At 43.5% G+C, this 20225-nt stretch overlaps 1 protein-coding gene across 3 annotated transcripts in view; it reads right to left on the bottom strand.

Moving 5' to 3' along the window:
• Positions 1-20225, bottom strand: part of bcar3 (BCAR3 adaptor protein, NSP family member) — a 76260-nt gene that overhangs the window by 48625 nt on the left and 7410 nt on the right. The window contains exons 1-3 of one of the 3 annotated variants that reach the window (XM_089001355.1): positions 12105-12268; positions 5795-5984; positions 1141-1347 (exon numbers count right to left, since the gene is read on the bottom strand). In XM_089001355.1, the coding sequence (XP_088857481.1) occupies positions 1141-1347; positions 5795-5976 (389 nt within the window). In that variant the 5' untranslated portion in view covers positions 5977-5984; positions 12105-12268. Of the gene's footprint in view, positions 1-1140; positions 1348-5794; positions 5985-7463; positions 7595-12104; positions 12269-20225 lie in introns of those variants that run through there. The other 2 variants (XM_089001357.1, XM_089001354.1) reach the window with 2 other exon arrangements.

The raw sequence follows: 20225 nt of genomic DNA on the forward strand, positions 1-20225 counted from the left end.
CAATCAAGAACAGGCCACAATTTGCCATTCTTTCTCCTCGAATGTACCGTATTTTATGTTGTATAAGGCGCACCCAAAAAGAAGCCTTGATTTGCGCCTTATAATATTATAAGTGCGCCTTGTGTAAAGTAATATTCAGCCACAACAGGTACCACAACTACTGTCTGTAGAAAACGTTTTGAAACATGTCATGTTTGCCTTCAATATTTAGCTTGTAGCAGACGTGCACGTTTCACCATGATGTCCCTGATCCACTGGTGAAAAGGGCGCTTTGATCCTCTCCTCTTTCATCTAGAACTGCTTTGTGTAACAAAGAGGGTGCAGAAAAGTGCTGAAGATTGCCACTGTGTCTTTGTGTTGTCATATTATTTTGTTTTCTTGTTTTTTTGTTGTTGTTGTTTTGACTTCAAAATGGAGCAGCGACAGTGCCACCCTTTTCAGCAGCTACTGTATTTTGTTTTTCTACTTCTTCCTTTCCTTTCCGCTTCCTTTCATTACTTGGAATTAAAGCGGATTGACATGGGACAGGAGATGGTAGAACACCTGTTTTGGTCAATGAATGCTATAGCTTTGTGTTTCCTTTCAGCATTTAGCTTGTAGCAGGTGTGGACATTTCACCATGACATCCATTGGTGAAAAGGACACTTTGATCCTCTTTCATCTAGAATTGCTTCATGCAACAAAGAGGGTGCAAAAAGTGCGAAAGATTGAACTGTGTCTTTTGTGTTGTGTCACATTATTTGTTATTTTGTTTTTTGTTCATGTTTGTTTTTGACTTCAAGATGGCGCAGCGAGAGTGGCTGCCTTTACAGCAGCTCCTGTATTTTGTTTTTGCTGCTGTGAAATGTCAATTTCTCCCCTGCGACGTTAGTAAAGGCTAATCCAATCCAATCCAAAATACGATACTTTCAAAGAGAACCAGACAGTAACCCAAACAGAAATCGAAAACAATAGGCAAAACGTGCTCGTTGTTTTGAGTGACTGATCTCTTTTTTTTTTTGTTATTGTTTATTGTCGGAGGTCAGGGTTGTGCCGCATGCGGCGTTCTAGCGATCAACATCTGGCACAATCCGCTTTGTTTTGGCAGGTGTTCTCAGTGTCGCAGTGACAATAGTCCTTATTTGTGTTCATTCTGCTTACCCGTAGAAGTCGTCGTCAATATTTGGAGCCAGCGGCGAAGTCCCGGGCTGGGGGACCGCTTTTGGGCTCCCGCACAGCCCTGATGGGGTGTGATGGTCTCTGGGGTTCCAAGTGTTGCTGGGCTCTCCCCTCTTACGTCGAGGCAGGGTGCCGTGGATGGAAATGTGCTGATAAGAATCTGCGGGGAATTCGGATCCCGGAATGGGACTAAGGAAAAAAGGAAGCGGGGGTTGGGGGGTGGAAAAATGATGAAAAGTGATGAGTCATTATGAATTTATTAAGATGTCACATACAGTAGCTGTCCATCTTCAGTTCACATGAAAAAAAATTTTTTTGCAAGCACCCAAATCAAGTTAATAATAATAATTGATAAATATAATATAATATAATATAATATAATATAATATAATATAATATAATATAATATAATATAATATAATATAATATAATATAGGGCGGCCCGGTAGTCGAGTGGTTAGCACACCGGCTCCACAGTGCAGAGGTCGCCGGTTCGCGTCCCGTTCCGGCCTCCCTGTGTGGAGTTTGCATGTTCTCCCCGGACCCGCCTGGGTTTTCTCCGGGTCCTCCGGTTTCCTCCCACACGCCAAAAACATGCATGGCAGGCAGATTGACCACTCCAAATTGTCCCTAGGTGTGAGTGAGAGAGTGACTGTTGTACGTCTTTGTGTGCCCTGCGATTGGCTGGCAACCAATTCAGGGTGTCCCCCGTCTCGTGCCCGAAGACAGCTGAGATAGGCTCCAGCAACCCCCGTGACCCTAATGAGGAATAAGCGGTACGGAAAATGAGATGAGATGAGATGAGATAATATAATACAGTGAGACCTCATCTTACGAACTTAATTGGTTCCCAGACAGTGTGTAAGCCAAAAAGTGTGTATCACAAAAAAACATTTTCCCATAGGAAACCATTAAAATGGGAATAATCCGTTCCCAGGTTTCTATAAAATATACTTTTCAGCTAAATAAGCCTTAAAACTACACACAACATACCTTATTCTATGTATAATAAATGTGCTATTGTATTGTAATGAAAGAAATACACTGCACTGTATAATAAAGTCACTTTATTTACATTTGTGATGGTCGTTGATGGCTCTTAATTGACACCTGTTGCTTTCTGACTTCTAAGGTCTTACGAAACTGAGGCATCACATTATCATTCATCATGTTGATGATTCTCACAGCCTTTTCTGGATGGAACTGTTCAATAAAAGCCTGCACAAATCAAATCCTCTGTGTTGAGGACCTCATTATGGTCAGCAACAAGCTCCTCGATGTCATCTGCATCCAGTTCGAGTCCCGTAGGTACTGGCAGATATTTTATTACTACAAAAGGCGTGAGTCCGATGATTCCATGGACGCGGAATAAAATGCGTCATTAGTCACGTGAAAGCATCGACTATTTTGTGTAAACTTTACACAAAGGCGTTATTTAGTTGATGTGAGAAACACGAACGAGGTGTGCGTTTGTGGCGTCACATGTGCACACCGCGGTTGTCTGATACATCTCCCACGCTGTGTGTCACTTCCCTGAGAGTAACATTCTTGATTTCCAATTTAAAACAGATTCTTATCTTACAGACGGTGTATTGTCGATGTTCAAATACCTGACATGTTTCGGCGTCTACTTCCGCCTTCGTCAGAGTCACCGAAACATGTCATGTGTTTGAACACCGACAATACACTGTCTGTAAGATAAGAATCTATTTTAAATTAGATATCAGGTAGACAGGATGAACTTAATACAACTATTCTTCATTTCCACCATTGCCACCATCCTTCGCCTAAAAGCTATACAGTGTTGTGTAAACTTTACACAAAGGCGTTATTTAGTCGATGCCTTCACGTGACTAATGACGCCGAAATTGTCACGTGCGAGTCGACAGCTGGGGCGGCGCCGCCGCTCGCGACACTTCAATTTCATTTCATTTCAATGAGTCGCTGAAGCTTTACAAAGCTTTTAGGCGAAGGATGGTGGCAATGGTAGAAATGGAGAATGTTACTCTCAGGGAAGTGACACACAGCGTGAGAGATGTGTCAGGCTGAGATTCACATGACAGCCGTGGTGTGCACATGTGACGCCACAAACGCACACCTCGTTCGTGTTTCTCAATGATCTCCTTCTCCTCGACGGTGATTTTATTTTTTGTGTCTTCTCCGGCTGAACACGAGCCTGTGGTGGTTTTTTTTCGGTCCCATAGTAGTAAAATTATCTGCAAAAAGCTCCTCGGATGCGATCGACGTGTGAATTCAGAGAGAGGGGGCGTGGAAAGTAGCGCCGACTGGAGCGCTGTTCGGTCGTGTGCTTCCGCCGAAGATCCGAAGATCACTCCGCCAGATCCAAAGAGCACTCCGCCAGCCGTGGTGGGTGTGTATCGCGAAAAGTAGTGCGCATTTCAAGGTTTAATTTTCATAAATTTGACATTTGTAAGACGAAAAGTTCGTAAGATAAGGTGTTCGTAAGCTGAGGTCTCACTGTATTTTATTTTCTGGACTATAAGGCACACCGCCAATGAATGGTGTATTTTCAAACGTTTTCCGTATATAAGGCACACTGAATTATAAAGGGCAATGAATGACATGTTTAAAAAAGTTTTCCATATACTACAGTGGTACCTCGGTTCTTGAACGCCTCACAGTTCGAACAAATCGGTGTTCGAACAAAATATTCGAGATATTCTTGCTTCGGCGTTCGAACATCAATCGGTGTTCGAATGCCAATACGACGCGTGAGTGCGTACGCGAGGGTGGGGAGCTGAGCGGCGCACGGGTGTATCGCTCTGTTAGTGACCAACTGTTGTCGCTAGCGGACTGCTGCGTTTTGCTCTAGCGTTTAATATAGGTGTGCGAAGAGTTTTAGCCCCTAATCATGCCTCCATAGAAAGTAAGTGCTGCTTAAAGTGACAAGAGAAAAGTAGTGCTACAACTATTGCATTTAAGAAAGAAATAATCGCAAAATATGAAGGAGGTGTGCGAGTGTCTGATCTGGCGAGGGAATACAGCATGGCAAAATCTACGATCAGTACGATATTATGTCACGGCACTCGAGGCTTGAGGGCAGGGCTCGAGTGACGAAAGGAAAGCGGGGAGGTTGGATCCAAAATACACGGCGAGACAGATACTCGTGAACAAAAAGTCTTTACTGAGGCACGCATGCAAAAATAACAGCAGGGAGAGGTAAGTGAGAGATCGATGACGGCAAACCTGACGGCATGGAAGTCGTAATGGTAGCTTTCAGAATACTCCGACACAGACGGTATTGCGCGATCGGTAAATATCGTCAGAAGGCACAATCAAGGGAATGACAACCAGCTGTGGGAACCCAGGTGCGTGATGATGGGAGGGGCCGTCTCCATGGAGCAGCGGAGGAGGTGACAGGAGGGGCGGGGCGCGCCCCGGGCGGCGACGAGATGTGGCATATTAAAGAATAAGGAGGCTGTGAAATCTAGTGATGTGACCGTGGGAGTGAGAGCAAGTGTCATTGGATCGATATTTGAAGAGAAAAGAACATTCTGTAGCCGAGTCATCCGTCGCTGTCACGTCCGAGCGAAAGTGACGGCAGCTGACTCGTCGGAACGTAGTGGAATGTTTGGGATCCCAAAACAGACACGTACTAACCAAGCAGGATGTTTATTCACAAATAAAAGAAAACACAGTGAGTAAGAAGGCAGCGGGTGATCCGACCCGCACACGAGGGTGCAAAATTACGCAATCCCGGAAGATGACATAAATTTATGGGATGCAGGGAAAATACCTCGGACCGGATACACTCGCGCATCGAAGGACGAGTCCAGGTACGGTGGCGAGATGACTCAATCATCCGGCATTGACAGCAGGTGGAGAACGGCCGGGAGAGGCAGCCCCCCCCAGCCCCCGCTGTCAACTCGCAAGTGACAGGAGCAAAGAGATGGTTTCGGTGTTTGAAAAAATCGCTTTTCGAACAGGGTCCTGGAACGAATTATGGTCGAGAACCGAGGTACCATTGTATACGGCAAAACAGATTTTAAAAGGGGGGTTCAGTGGAAGCTGGGGCTACATTTGCACCCATTATACTATGGGTGTCCAGGTAAAGGCCCGTGGGCCAAATCCGGCCCGCAAGATCATTTTACTTGGCCCGCAAAAGCAAATTAAACTTGTGAAATTCCATGATGCTTATTAAAGTGCCAACCAAATTTTCAAACGGTCCCACAATAACAAGCATTATTTGACCACATATCACATATCATAAATATCATTTTCAGAGATGACCAATCTTTGTTTAAATGATGACGTTCCTTAGAAGTTTTCATAGAATATTTAGGCCTTTTTTGAGACACTTAATACAAAAACAAGCAAAATGAACACACAATTTTCCATTTCTAATCATTGTGCCAAAAACGGAAAATGATGGTGAAATGGCGAAAATAATTCCACCTTGCGAAGTTTTCATTTTAAGAGATTAATGAAATTAAATGCTGCTTGGTGTATCTCAGCATGGACCCCACACTACTTATACGGGGAGGGGGTTGAATATTAATTAACTAATACTACTATGAATATTACTTAACACACGGTGAACCACATTATAAGTCGCAAATCAAGTCTTTTGGGTGCGCCTTATAGTCCGGAAAATACGCTAGTCAGTCTGTCCCACCTTGGTCTTGAACTGAGAAGGTCCATCGAGGAGGTAATGGAACTTTGCGTCTTCCTTGAAGGGCAGCGACTCCCAGCGGGAGCAGCGAGCATAGGGACGCCACGGATGGGTGACGTAGCTCCTCGCGCGTGATGCACGTGGAGCGTCCTGGGCAGGCTAGCGAAACGCCCCTCGGCCATCATCCTCCACTCTGCACGACAAAAAGACGATGTAAACAACCAGTTGCATTGTGGATATGTTATGAAATGAATCTGTTTTGATAAACCGACAAAGGGGGACCCCTCGTTCGTGAATTTTTTTGATAAATCGACAAAGGGGCACCCGTTGTTCGTGAATACAGTAAAGTCTCGTTATATCGATATTCTCGGGAGTCAGGAAAAATGTCGATATAACCGTACTGTCGATATATCCGTCCTGCGCCGAACTGCATTAAAGGGGGGGGGGGAGGACACGTAAACGGGGGATCTTTTATATGGCATGTCATTGGGTTCATGGATTGCGTATCTAACATGATTTTTGTACAGTAGTGAAGTGAAAAATAAATTTGTGCATAAAATAAAAACGTCTTTACACTTTTTTAATGAGTATTTACTTTCAAAAATGCAACCAATACAAAATCCTCACGTTCTATTCACACGAAATCACGAAAAAAAACAGTGATTGTTGCAAGCGATAAAGATATCTGAATGCTACACAATTAAATACATGGATGAAAAACAAAAACTGCAACGTTTACATGATTTACGTTGATGAAGTATTCTGCTGCACGTCACGTCAAACTCTTTCGCGATGAAGTATTTGCTTGTTGGATTGTCCTCCACAGCCACGACTGCTGCCTTGTACGTTGTTCGGATATCACAATTCTTACGTTTCCCCATGGTTGAAATTGGTGTCAAGCAACAGTACTGTATTTTAGCTCTGCTATGCTTTTTTATTGTGCTCGGTAAGTCAGGTCACAACCCAGAAGCTGGTGACGCGACTGGGCTTGGGAGGACCTGACAACGGGGTTCGAAGAGCGCCTGACTAGAATGACTGTACATGTTTGGTCTGAGAACCGTGTTGCATCCAAAAGCCGCCAGTGGAGGGCAAGCTCCATAGCATACAGTATACAGTACAGTCATTCTTTAATTGATTGCAAACATGTATGCTTTACTCTTCCTCTTCTGTATTTGAATCATATTCATAAATGGATGTGTAACAAGAAAGCATATTCTCCGAATCTGAAGCCATTGTTTGGATTCTCCAGCAATGCAAGACGTCTTGGCGTGACGTGAAGTCATTTTTATTGGTGTTTTGCATTTGAATAAAAATATACTGCGTGTTTTGGGTATTTTAGATGTTATAAAACGTTTTTCTGATGTCAGTCAAGAAACAAAAAAGTGATGTTGGTTGTCCTTTAATACACAGTATGGAATGTACAATAATTTTTAAAATCATCACGCTTCAGCAGACAAAACAATAAACATTGTTGCAAAAAACGATTGCATTCATATATGAAACTGCAACGATTACATCTTACTGTATTATGTATGCAATTTAAAAAAGTCATCAATCTTCTTCCCCTGCCCATTTTTACCTTTTAACACAAACACTTCAATCTTGTTTAACATTTCTAAATAACCTGATGCATTTTCTCTGGATTCTAAGTAAGATCGCATGTCCGTATCACCTTGCAACGCTTATGTCTTTGTTGCAATATGTGTGCATTCAGTCGGTTCTTCATCCTCATCATCCTCGTCATTACTTCCGTGTTGGCTTCTCCTCAACGGCCAGGACTGCCTTGTCCTTCGTTCCAAGATCACAATTCTTTCGTTTCGCCATTGTTGGAGACGGAAGAAAATGTCGTCTGCTACACACGAGCTGGCGTCTGAAAATGAAAATTGCGTCTGCTACACGGGAGCTTGTCACGTAATCAAGACACGTGACCAAGTCGACCAATGGTGCGACCGATACAGCGACCGATACAGATTTCGATAATGGTGGTACTGTATAGAAACCCCTAAGCAAATATCTATTCACTGTATGTATCTTTTGTATCAAAAATGGCCAGCAGTAGATGAAAAAGAGCACCGTAGTAACCGGATTATCGTAAAAACCACGAATCGTACTAAACGGAACTAATTATACATAAAAAGACTAGAAATGTGCACGGGAAATGATAATAGTGTTGTAATAAGCAGTATTATCAATATAAACGATATCGATATAACGAGACTTTACTGTATTTTGATAAACCGACAAAGGGGGACCCCTTATTCGTGAATTTTTGGATAAACCGACAAAGGGGGACCCGTTGTTCGTGATTTTTTTTTATAATCCGACACAGTGGGACCCCTTGTTTGTGAATTTTTGGATAAAGCGATCTTGAAACTGTGAAGCGTAGCTACTAACCACCTTGGCACCGTGCTGACGTCAGTGAGAAAATGTCAAATATGTGATCCTGTATATGTTTTCAGTGACCTGTAGGTCAACATAAAGTAACGTAACCTTAGCCTTAACTGCCTTACATCATATCTGACAGAATTTTTTTTTAAATGGCGTTTTAGAAAATAAAAAAAATGAAAATCACGTTTTCAGGAAATAAAAAACGTTGGAAAATCACCATTTTAGATTTTTTTTAAATGTTGAAAATCATTATTTATTTAAGTTATTGTTAACGAGCCATTCTGTGTTTCACATTTGCTTTTTGATTTTAATTTCAGCTATTTTAAGCGTTGATGTATTTTGGTTTATTTGAAACACACAGATCAAAATTTAACTGACATTGAAAATTTAAATTGAATATTCATTTAAATATTTTTTTGTAATAGTTGAAAAGAATTAATTGTTCTTTTGTTGACTGTCGCAATTTTAGATTTTTTTAATGTAGAAAATCACCATTTTAGAAAATTACTGAAAATCTGCTTTTTCTTTTTATAAAAAAAATTGGAATTCGCATTCTAGAAAATTAAAAAAAAATTAAATCACCATTTTAGAAAATGTAAAAAATTGGAATTCACCATTTGAATTTTTTTTTTTTACAAAAAAAAAAGAGAAGAAAGAGAAGAAAGAGAAGAAAGAGAAGCTCACTGTGACTATGCGCAACCTACCCACTTCAACGACAGTATTAACTCAATTCAAACAGGAAGGAGAGAAATAAGGGGGTTAGGTCTGGAGGGGGGGCTTCTATCACTTAAAATGCAAAGACAGGTTGCATATGAGGCACAAAAGACCTATGGCTTCTCCGCATGACAAGCAAAGTTTATTCACCCCATCGTAAAACCAATTCAGGTTCGGCGGAGGCGCGCTAGGGAATTCCTTCCAGGGGCACAATGGCGACCAGAGGGCCTATTATAAGACCCCCAGGGGATGGTCAGCTGTGTGTGTGGCCCCAACTAACCATATGCTAGGCACACATCTCCTGCTTTCGGGGAAGAAAGCCGTCTGGTACTAGAATAAAGTCTCGTTATATCGATATCGATTATATCGATAGGACTGCTTATTACGATACTATTTTCATTTCCCGGCAAATTTCTAGTCTTTTATGATATAGTTCCGGTTAGTTCAATACCCGGTTATTACGATAATCTGGTTACTACGATGCCCTTTTCATCTCCCGCCAGCGATTTTGCTCTGCTTATATTGATACAAAAGAAGCTTCAAGCTGAATTAATATTTGCTTAAAGGACAACCGACATCACTTTTTTTGTTTTTTAACTGACACCAGAAAAACCTTTTATAGCATCTAAAATACCCAAAACACGCAGTATGATATTTTAGTCAAATGCAAAACACCAATAAAAATGACTTACAGTGTCCAAAATCTGCAAAAGATTGTAATTTTTAATTTTTTTTTCTAAAATAGTGATTTTCTAAATTAAAAAAATTGTAACATGGCAATTTTCTATTTTAAAACAAAATCTAAAATGAAAATGTTCTCATGTTATGTGTCTCAGTTATTTTAAAATATTTTCTAAAATGGCAATTTCTATTTTGTTTTTATTTTCTAAAATGGTGTTTTTTTATATTATAAAATGGTGATTTTCTAATAAAAAAAATCTAAAATGGCGATTTAGAAAATTATACAAAAAAAACTAAAATGGAAATTTTCTCATTAGAAAAATCTAAAATAGTGATTTTCTAATGTTTTTTAAAATGTCTAAAATTGTGATTTTCAACATTTTACAAAATGTCTAAAATGGTGATTTTCTAATGTTTTTTAAAATGTCTAAAATTGTGATTTTCAACATTTTACAAAATGTCTAAAATGGTGATTTTCTACTTTTTTACTCTAAAATAACTGTTTTCAATGTTTTTTGAATTTTCAAAAATGGTGGCAATAAACAAAACAACAATTCTGTTCAATTATTATGAAAACGTTAAAAGTTAAAAAAAAGTGAAGTTAAGTGAATATTCAATTTGAATTTTCAATACAAATTAAATTTTGATACGCATGTTTCAAATGAACCAAAACTCATGCTGAAGATAGTGAAAAAGTACAATAAAAAAGCACATGTGAAACACAGAATGGGTCGCGACAAATGTTAAGAACGTCTGTCCATTTTGAATCCACCAAATCTATCCCCCTTGCAAAAACTTTGAAACCCCCCCTCCAATAAGGGAAGAGCGACACAAACAAGAAGCTGCTTTGGGACGACGGGGGTTTCCCCTAACCGCCTCAAAGCGTCTTCCTGCTTTGTCCTGCGCCGCGCAGCATTTGCACACAAGCGCATTTGTCAAACCACCCCTGGGCCGAAGCGAACAATGGCAATGACGGTCACATGACCACGGCTCATAGCGAGCCTTTTGTCAGGAAGACGGAAAGAGGTGTCCGACCGACGGCGTTCTTCGCTATGCCGGCCCACCAATGTGCGGGTGTGTTATATTCATGCGACGTTTTATTAAAGGCCACAGCGGGAAGCTGCCATTTAACTTGCGTGTGAACCTCACCCCAAATGCTCGCACGCAAACTCGTGGCCTAGGCTGGCCCCTGATCGCAAGCCATCAATTCCCACCCCGGGTAGTCGGGGTATGGAACTGAGGATTGAGGACCCAGACCGGTATATGTGAAGGTCTGCCATTTGTCCAAAGTCAGCTGGGAAATGTTTTCAGATCTTGGTGACCCTGACGTGATTGTAGAAAAATGGATGGACCGAATTGTTTTTTGTTGTTGTTGTTTTTTTGGGAAACTGAAATGACGATGGACTAGCTAGCAAAACATGTCTGTCGTCAACGTCGCTTTTGTCAGACTATGTGTCATTTTCGGTCCGTTGATATTGAACTCATTCATTGCCATTCATGAATTTATTCTGGAATTGAAAGCATGACGGTATAGCTTTTCATGCTTGAGTGCAGATGAAGTGCTGGTCAGACCTCTGGTAATGTTTTTCCTCTTCCAAGAGGGGGCAGCATTTGCCTTTTGTCCATGTCAGCACTTTGTAAAGCGCTAACACAAAGTGCTATATAAATCAATATATATGGATTGTATTTTGTACATCCGCCCCATTTCAAACTCAGATAACTCCAGACCCATATAACTTAGGAATCAAGTCTTTTTTCTGATGAAGGAAGAGAGTCTACAGTTTCTTACGCTGCATTGAATGTTTATGTCGTCCTAAGACTCAATATTCGGTGGGTCCTGGAATTCGAGTGACAATGACAAAAACCCTGGCACTGGAGTGGACACATTTTTGCACATCGTCGGCCAGTCAATGAGTTAAATTCTATTAAAATCTCCCTCAAATGCCAAATGGATGAGTCAATCCTCAAATGGATGAGTTTCAAAATGACTTTTGGAAATCAAAACAAAAATATAAGCATCAGCCTCCAGAAGCAAACTCACACCCGCACACATCCACGCATGCCCATACTGCCATCTCGCTTGTGGCTTTTCAAAACGCCATGTCATCCGACGGGAGGTCTTCACTCAACCTGTCAAACTGTTGCCTGGACCAAACTGTAGAAGCCTTGCTCACCCCCCCCCCCCCCCAAAATAGCAAATTGACATCCCTCCACCCCGCAAAAAAAGGGCAAAGAAAACAAATGAAGATCTTATCACTATTTTTTTTGTAACGATTTCCTCCCGGGGAGGCTAAAATCACAAACTCACCCACGCTCAGCTCCACCCAGCGCTTTGGGATGTCTAGTTATTGCCCCCCCAAACCCTCTCAGATACAAAATCTGACAATAAAACTCACTTAGGAAGATTTACAGTACAGTATATACAAATTTGGCAGTTACAAGAGAAATCCTATAATGTACCCTTTCTCACTTCACTCCCCCCCCCCCAAAAGCATCGGTGACAATGAAAAAAACATTTGCACCCCCTTACCTGTTCTTGTCAGCAGCCTCCTTGTGCGAATTTGCCGTATTTCCCTCTTTTTATATTCTTCCCTCGACCTTTTCCAGCCTCATATTTCCTTGAAATGAGGACAACTCTCACGCCACCTCAAGACAAGCAATAACAAGCCGCGCCGCCGAGCACCGTGCGTGGCAAGCTCTGCCTTAGACCCCCCCCAACCCCCTCTCAGGGGGAGTGATTTGTAAACTCGAGCGGCCTCCACCATTTACTGAGCAGGAGGAGTTTCCTTCTTTCTATTTTTTTTGAGTCATGTTGTGTCTTTTGTCTCTTTTGCAAGGCCAACTGAAAGATTTAAAGACATCAGGTTGGTTGACGTGTGCGGCAGAAGCGTGAATAAATAAATAAAAAAATAACAAATAACAAATAAATAAATAAATACATAAATAAATAAATAAAAACACCGTTTGGGCTTGTTTGAGCAACTTGAGGAAGTTGATGCACTTTGAGTCATTGTTGACTTAGGTTTGTTAGTCAGCGCGGAGTGAATTATTATTACAGTGATACCTTACGAACTTCATCATTTTAAAGAAAGATTGGTCATCTCTAAAAATAATATTTATGATAGGTGATCAAATAATGATTGTTGTTGTTGGACCGTTTGAAATTTTGGTTGGGACTTTAATAAGCATCATGGAATTTCACGAGTTTGATTTGCTTTTGCTTTTCCGTATCTATGGAAAACTCTTTTAAAGGACAACCGACGTCTCCGGACAAGTTGTGTCCAGAATTTATATATATATATATATATATATATATATATATATATATATATATATATATAGAGAGAGAGAGAGAGAGAGAGAGAGAGAGAGAGAGAGAGAGAGAGAGAGAGAAAGAGAGAGAGAGAGTCCGGTAGGATTTTCCGTGCCCTTGTCTTGGTTCTTGGTGGTGCCAATGTTTTTGTTTTTCTACGATAAAATGCCGATAAAACTTCATGACACCTACTTATCCTACAGCGTTAGTGGTCATGTTTTACATAATTTTTTTTACATTGTAGAAAATAGGCATTTTACAAAGTTGAAAAAAATGTAGAAGTGGACATTTTAGAACATAAAGTACAATTTAGAAAATCTCCATTTTAGGGAAAAAAATGTAGAAAATCACCATTTTAGACAGTTTTTAACAATTGTAGAAAATTGCCAATTTAGAAATATATTTTTTTTAATTGTACATCCATCCATCCATCCATCCATCCATCTTCTGCCGCTTATCCGGGGTCGGGTCGCGGGGGCAGCAGCTTCAGTAGGGAAGCCCAGACTTCCCTCTCCCCAGCCATTTCTTCCAGCTCGTCCTGGCGGATCCCGAGGCGTTCCCATGCCAGCTGGGAGACATAGTCTCTCCAGCGTGTTCTGGGTCGTCCCCGGGGTCTCCTGCCAGTGGGACATGCCCGGAACACCTCGCGAGGGAGACGTCCCGGGGGCATCCTAATCAGATGCCCGAGCCACCTCATCTGGCTCCTCTCGATGTGGAGGAGAAGCGGCTCGACTTTGAGCCCCTCCCGGATGACCGAGCTTCTCACCTTATCTCTAAGGGAGAGCCCGGACACCCGACGGAGAAAGCTCATTTCGGCCGCTTGCATCCGGGATCTCGTTCTTTCGGACACAACCCATAGCTCGTGACCATAGATGAGGGTTGGGACGTAGATCGACCGGTAGATTGAGAGCTTTGCTTTTTGGCTCAGCTCCTTCTTCACCACGACAGATCGGTACAAAGTCCGCATCACGGCAGACGCCGCACCGATCCGCCTGTCGACCTCTCGATCCCTTTCACCCTCACTCGTGAACAAGACACCCAGATACTTAAACTCCTCCACTTGAGGCAAAATCTCCTCCCCGACCCGGAGAGGGCACTCCACCCTTTTCCGACTGAGAACCATTGTCTCAGATTTGGAGGTGCTGATTCTCATCCCAGCGGCTTCACATTCGGCTGCGAAACGCTCCAGCGAGAGTTGGAGAGCTCCACTTGAAGGCCCCAACAGTACAACATCATCTGCAAAAAGCAGAGATGCTATACTGAGGCTACCAAAACGGAAACCTTCAACGCTTCGGCTGCGCCTAGAAATTCTGTCCATAAAGGTTATGAACAGAATCGGTGACAAAGGGCAGCCTTGGCGGAGCCCAACCCTCACTGGAAACGATTCCGACTTACTGCCGGCAATGCGAACCAGACTCTGACATCGGTCATATAGGGACCGAACGGCCCGTATCAGCCGCTCCTGTACCCCATACTCCCGAAGTACCCTCCACAGAACTCCACGAGGGACACGGTCAAACGCTTTCTCCAAGTCTACAAAACACATGTAGAGTGGTTGGGCGAATTCCCATGCGCCCTCGAGGACCCTGCTAAGGGTGTAGAGCTGGTCCACTGTTCCGCGGCTGGGACGAAAACCACACTGTTCCTCCTCAATCTGAGGCTCGACTTTCCGACGGACCCGCCCCTCTAGGACCCCTGAATAGACCTTTCCAGGGAGGCTGAGGAGTGTGATCCCTCTGTAGTTGGAACACACCCTCCGGTCCCCCTTCTTAAAAAGGGGGACCACCACCCCGGTCTGCCAATCCAGAGGCACTCTCCCCGATGACCACGCAATGTTGCAGAGGCGTGTCAGCCAGGACAGCCCCACAACATCCAGAGCCTTTAGGAACTCCGGTTGGATCTCATCCACCCCCGGGGCCTTGCCACCGAGGAGCTTTTTAACCACCTCGGTGACTTCAGTCACAAGGATCGGAGGGCCCACCTCGGAGTCCCCAGACACTGCTTCCTCCAAGGAAGGCGTGTTGGTGGAGTTGAGGAGGTCTTCGAAGTACTCTGCCCACCGGTTCACGACGTCACGAGTCGAAGTCAGCAGCGCCCCACCCTCACTGTACACAGTGTTAGTGGTGCACTGCTTTCCCCTCCCGAGACGCCGGATGGTGGACCAGAATTTCCTCGAAGCGGTCCGGAAGTCGGCTTCCATGGCCTCACCGAACTCTTCCCATGCCCGTGTTTTTGCCTCGGCGACCACAGAGGCTGCATTCCGCTTGGCTAGTCGATACGTGTCAGCTGTCTCAGGAGTCCCACAGGCTATATAAGCCCGGTAGGACTCCTTCAGCTTTACGGCATCCCTTACTACTGGTGTCCACCAGCGAGTACGGGGATTGCCTCCACGACAGGCACCAACCACCTTACGGCCGCAACTCTGATTTGCCGCCTCAGCAAGGGAGGTACGGAACATGGTCCATTCGGACTCAATGTCCCCCACCTCCCCCGGGACATGTGTATAGTTCTGCCGGAGGTGGGAGTTGAAACTCCTTCTGACAGGGGATTCTGCCAGACGTTCCCAACAAACCCTCACAACACGTTTGGGTCTTCCAGGTCGGACTGGCATCTTCCCCCACCAACGGAGCCTACTCACCACCAGGTGGTGATCAGTTGACAGCTCCGCCCCTCTCTTCACTCGAGTGTCCAAAACATGAGGCCGCAAATCCGATGATACAACTATAAAGTCAATCATCGAACTGCGACCAAGGGTGTCCTGGTGCCACGTGCACATATGGATACCCTTATGTTTGAATAAAGTGTTTGTTATAGACAATCCGTGTTGAGCACAGAAGTCTAATAACAAGACACCACTCCTGTTCTGATCGGGGGGGCCATTCCTCCCAATCACGCCCTTCCAGGTCCCACTGTCATTGCCCACATGAGCATTGAAATCGGCCAGCAGAACAAGGGAGTCCCCAGGGGGAGCGCTCTCCAGCACACCCCCTAAGGTCTCCAAAAAGGATGGGTACACTGAACTGCTGTTTGGTGCATATGCACAGACAACAGTCAGAACCCGTCCCCCCACCTGAAGGCGGAGGGAAGCAACCCTTTCGTCTACTGGGGTGAATCCCAATGTACAGGCGGCGAGTCGGGGGGCAATAAGTATGCCGACACCTGCTCTACGCCTCTCACCGTGGGCAACTCCAGAGTGGAAGAGAGTCCAACCCCTCTCGAGAGGGCTGGTACCGGAACCCAGGCTGTGTGTGGAGGCAAGCCCAACTATGTCTAGTCGGAACTTTTCAACCTCGTGCACCAGCTCAGGCTCCTTCCCTGTAAGAGAGGTGACATTCCACGTCCCCAGAGCTAGCTTCTGCAGTCGAGGGTCGGACCGCCAGGGTCCCCGCCTTTGGCTGCTGCCCAGCTCACATTGCACCCGACCCCTCTGGCCCCTCCCATGGGTGGTGAGCCCTTGAGAAGGGGGACCCACGTTTCCTCTTCGGGCTGAGCCCGACCGGGCCCCATGGGTGTAGGCCCGGCCACCAGGCGCTCGCCAACGAGCCCCATCTCCAGGCCTGGCTCCAGAGAGAGGCCCCGGTGACCCGCGTCCGGGCAAGGGAAAACTAGGTCCATTTGACTTTCTCATCATACGGGGTCTTCTGAGTCGTACTTTGTCTGGTCCCTCACCCAGGACCTGTTTGCCATGGGTGACCCTACCAGGGGCATGAAGCCCCAGACAACCTAGCTCCTAGGATCATTGGGATACACAAACCCCTCCACCACGGTAAGGTGACGACTCATGGAGGGGTAAATTGTACAAAATCGCTATTTTATAAAAATAAATACAATTGTAGCAATCAGCATTAAAAAAAAATAATTGTAAAAAAATCACCATTTTAGAAAAGTTTTAAAAAATTGTAGAAAATCGACAGTATAGAATATGTTATTAAATTGTAGAAAAATGCCATTTTTGAAAATTTTTAAAAATTGTTGAAAATTGCCATTTTAAAAAATACAAAAAAATGAAAATCGCCATTTCATATACTTTTTTTAAATTGTAGAAAATTGCCATTCTAGAAAATGTTTTAAAAAATTGTAGAAATGGCCATTTTAGATTTTTTTAAATAAATTGTAGAAAATTGCCATTTCAGAAAACTTTTCAAAATTGTAGAAACTCACCATTTTAGAAATGTTTTTAAATTGTAGAAAATCGCCATTTTAGAAATGTTAAAAAAATTAAGAAAATCACCATTTTAGACCATTTTTAAAAAATGTAGAAAATTGCCATTTTAGAAAATGTTTAAAAATTGGACAAAGTCGCCATTTTAGAATTTTTTTAAAAATGATAGAAAATCACCATTTTAGAAAATGGGGGAGCTCATTACTAATTGAGCCACACACAGCTAACAGCGCTAATGCCCAATGTGTTCATCCTACATGCGGGCCAAGCATGATTGATTTTATGGCTGCGGGCCGGATGAAAATTGACCACAGGCCGCATTTGTCACCCGGCCCGGACTTTGGACTTTGATTCTATACAGACATGCTGAAAAAAATTGCTTGCATATGTGTGTGGGGCATGAAGGATATTTCCAGGAAACCGGCGGTGAGTCAGGTTGTAAAAAAATAACAGACTGTCCTGACACCTTGGCTTTGTGTACAGTATACTTCTCTCAGCATATTTTTTTTTCTCAATGTCATCTACTGTTTATGGCACAACGTGCTCCCTCTATTGCAACTCATAACTCAATCACTGCCATTCACAAATTGATTCGGGAATTGTAATTATAGGGTAGAGCGCCATTCCCAAATTTGTTCGGGTTTTGTTTTTTCATGCTGGGGTGCCGATAAGTCGATGATCATAACTCTGGCAATGGTTTTTCGCATTCACAAGGGGGCAGCATTTCTTTTTTTGTCCATGTTAGCACTTTTGTTACAGCTTCAGCTGTTGTTAAAGTGCTATATAAATCAATATGTATTGTATTGTATTTTGGGCAGCCACCCTCATTTCAAGCTCAGACAACTCCTGACCCTTATCATTTAGGAATTAACTTTTTTTCTGGTGAAAGAAGAGAGTCTCAGGTTTCTAACGCTCAATTGAATATTTAAGGTAATACTAAAACTCAATATTCTGTGGGTCCTGGAATTTGAGTGGCAATGACAAAAAGGAGCGGACACATTTCTGCACATGGCTGGCAGTGAAGGAGTTAATCTAATCTCTACCCCTGCCTCCACCTCCCACAACATTTCCCACCAAGTCAGTCCTCCTCCAGCCTTCGTTGCCCGGAGAACGGACTGTACGAACATCCTTGCGTTATCCCTCTGTTTTTTTTCTATCAGAAACGTGCTGTGTCGACAACAAAATTGTTTGGCCACTCCTCATTCCTTTCACTACACAACCTCAAGAAACAAAAATTGCTCCAAATCTACTGAAGTCCAAATCCAGAACTGATTCTCCGTTTCCGTTTTCATGACTCAGGTCAACTTCCTGGCATCGCTTGCTTGGCACATGACTGTCAGAAGAGAATTCCAATGATGAAATATTCAATTTTCTAGTTGAGGACTGACATTTGGTTCTTCACAGTAGCTAAACGTCAATTATTTTTTGTATCCTACTCCCACTTTAACTGGACCTTGAAAGGGTTGAACTGGGATCGAACCGATCGTGAAGACTATGTTGACAAACAGAATTGAAATATTTACATATTTACAAAACTTCCAGAAGCGCTGTCGATAATTACGCAAACTACGTGAAGTAACAAGTCTTGTTAAAAACGTAGCACGAGCTAACCATATGTGGGTTCTCGCTCATAACGTCTTGGATATGTCTAATTACAGGAAGTGGTCCTACTCCGTTTTGACAGAAGCTAGATTACATTAGAATGTTGATGACATCGTCTGTGGTACCAAACACACAGAGACTGACCGAGACAGATATTTACACTACATACAGGGAGTACAGGGAGTACAGGGAGTACAGGGAGTACACAGAATACTGCGGCGTGAAACGCAGATCGTGCTGTAGAGGAAATTAGCTTGTTTGGAGCTTTCCTCAACAACGGCGGAAATTAATTTCACGGGTTGACCGTGAACATCCTGACGTTAAACGTACATATAATGTAAAATAAATAGGCTCAAAGGCTATATGGAAGTCTATGAGGAACCGCAAGATTTCCACTTGCGGATGACGTCAAATTGGCCAAGGCCACCATAGTTTGTCGCCGTGCAGTGATGAGCTGCAGAATGCCTTCCACACCTTGTGTTTCATATCTGTGCGTGAAAACTACTATGCACAGTGATACCTCATCTTACGAGGTATCACTTAGCTTTAGCTCACAAACTTTTCGCCTCACGAACATTAAATTCGCAAGCATATAGTCTTGGCTGACGAAGTAGTTTTCGGCGGACGAACCAAACCACACAGGGCCACTGTGGCTGGCGGACTAGTTTTCGGCAGAAGAACACCAAACCACGGTCCAACAGCACCACGGTGGCTGGCGGACTAGTTTTCGTCACCCCGCTTCTTTGAATGCAGTCGTGGTTTGTGATCGAGGATACTTTTGCTATTATGGGAATGAAAAAGACCCCACCACAGGCTAGTGTTAAGCCGAAGAGGACACAAAAGAAAATTACGGTGAAGGAGAAGAAGGAGATCATCGAAAAACACGAACGAGGTGTGCATTTGTGTGACTTAGCGTCCCAGTACCAGTATGCTAAGTCGACCATTGCTACGTGTGGCTAAGAGTGTTTCTGTGTTGGCAACGGTCTAGGCCAGTGGTGTCAAACATATGGCCCGCGGGCCGGAACCGGCCCCCAAGGAGGTTCGATCAGGCCCGCAGGATAATTCGAAAGTGGAAAAATGCATAAAAGACATGGAATTAATATTTTTAATTTGCTGCAATTCATGGATTATCCGCTAAGGGGCGAACTCTTTCCATCAGAGTAGAAGACACGCCGCATCACTGAGACAGACTGAAAACAGCAGACGGTGTCAATGCGCCATCTGCTGCTTGTTATGACGTTGTTAATACCTTGGTCTCTACCTCTCCGCTACACCCTCATTAGCCAAAATGTCGTTATCCAAACGGAGAAAAGTAGATAAGGAGTGTAGAATTTTCAAAGAAAAATGGACCACGTCCTATTTATTTACAGAGATGCACGGAAAACCTTTGTGCTTGGTGTGTTTGCAACAAGTTTCGGTATTGAAGGAATATAATATTCGACGCCACTACGAGACTCATCACAGCAAAAAATATGACGGGTTGCAAGGACAACTGAGAAGAGAAAAGATTAACGAATTGCTGGCGGGTCTGAGGAACCAGCAGTCAACTTTCATCCGGAGCCGAGAAGTCAATG

This window comes from Hippocampus bargibanti, linkage group LG07 (assembly GCF_051943395.1).
Source record: "Hippocampus bargibanti isolate YZ-2025 linkage group LG07, ASM5194339v1, whole genome shotgun sequence".
NCBI lineage: Eukaryota > Metazoa > Chordata > Actinopteri > Syngnathiformes > Syngnathidae > Hippocampus > Hippocampus bargibanti.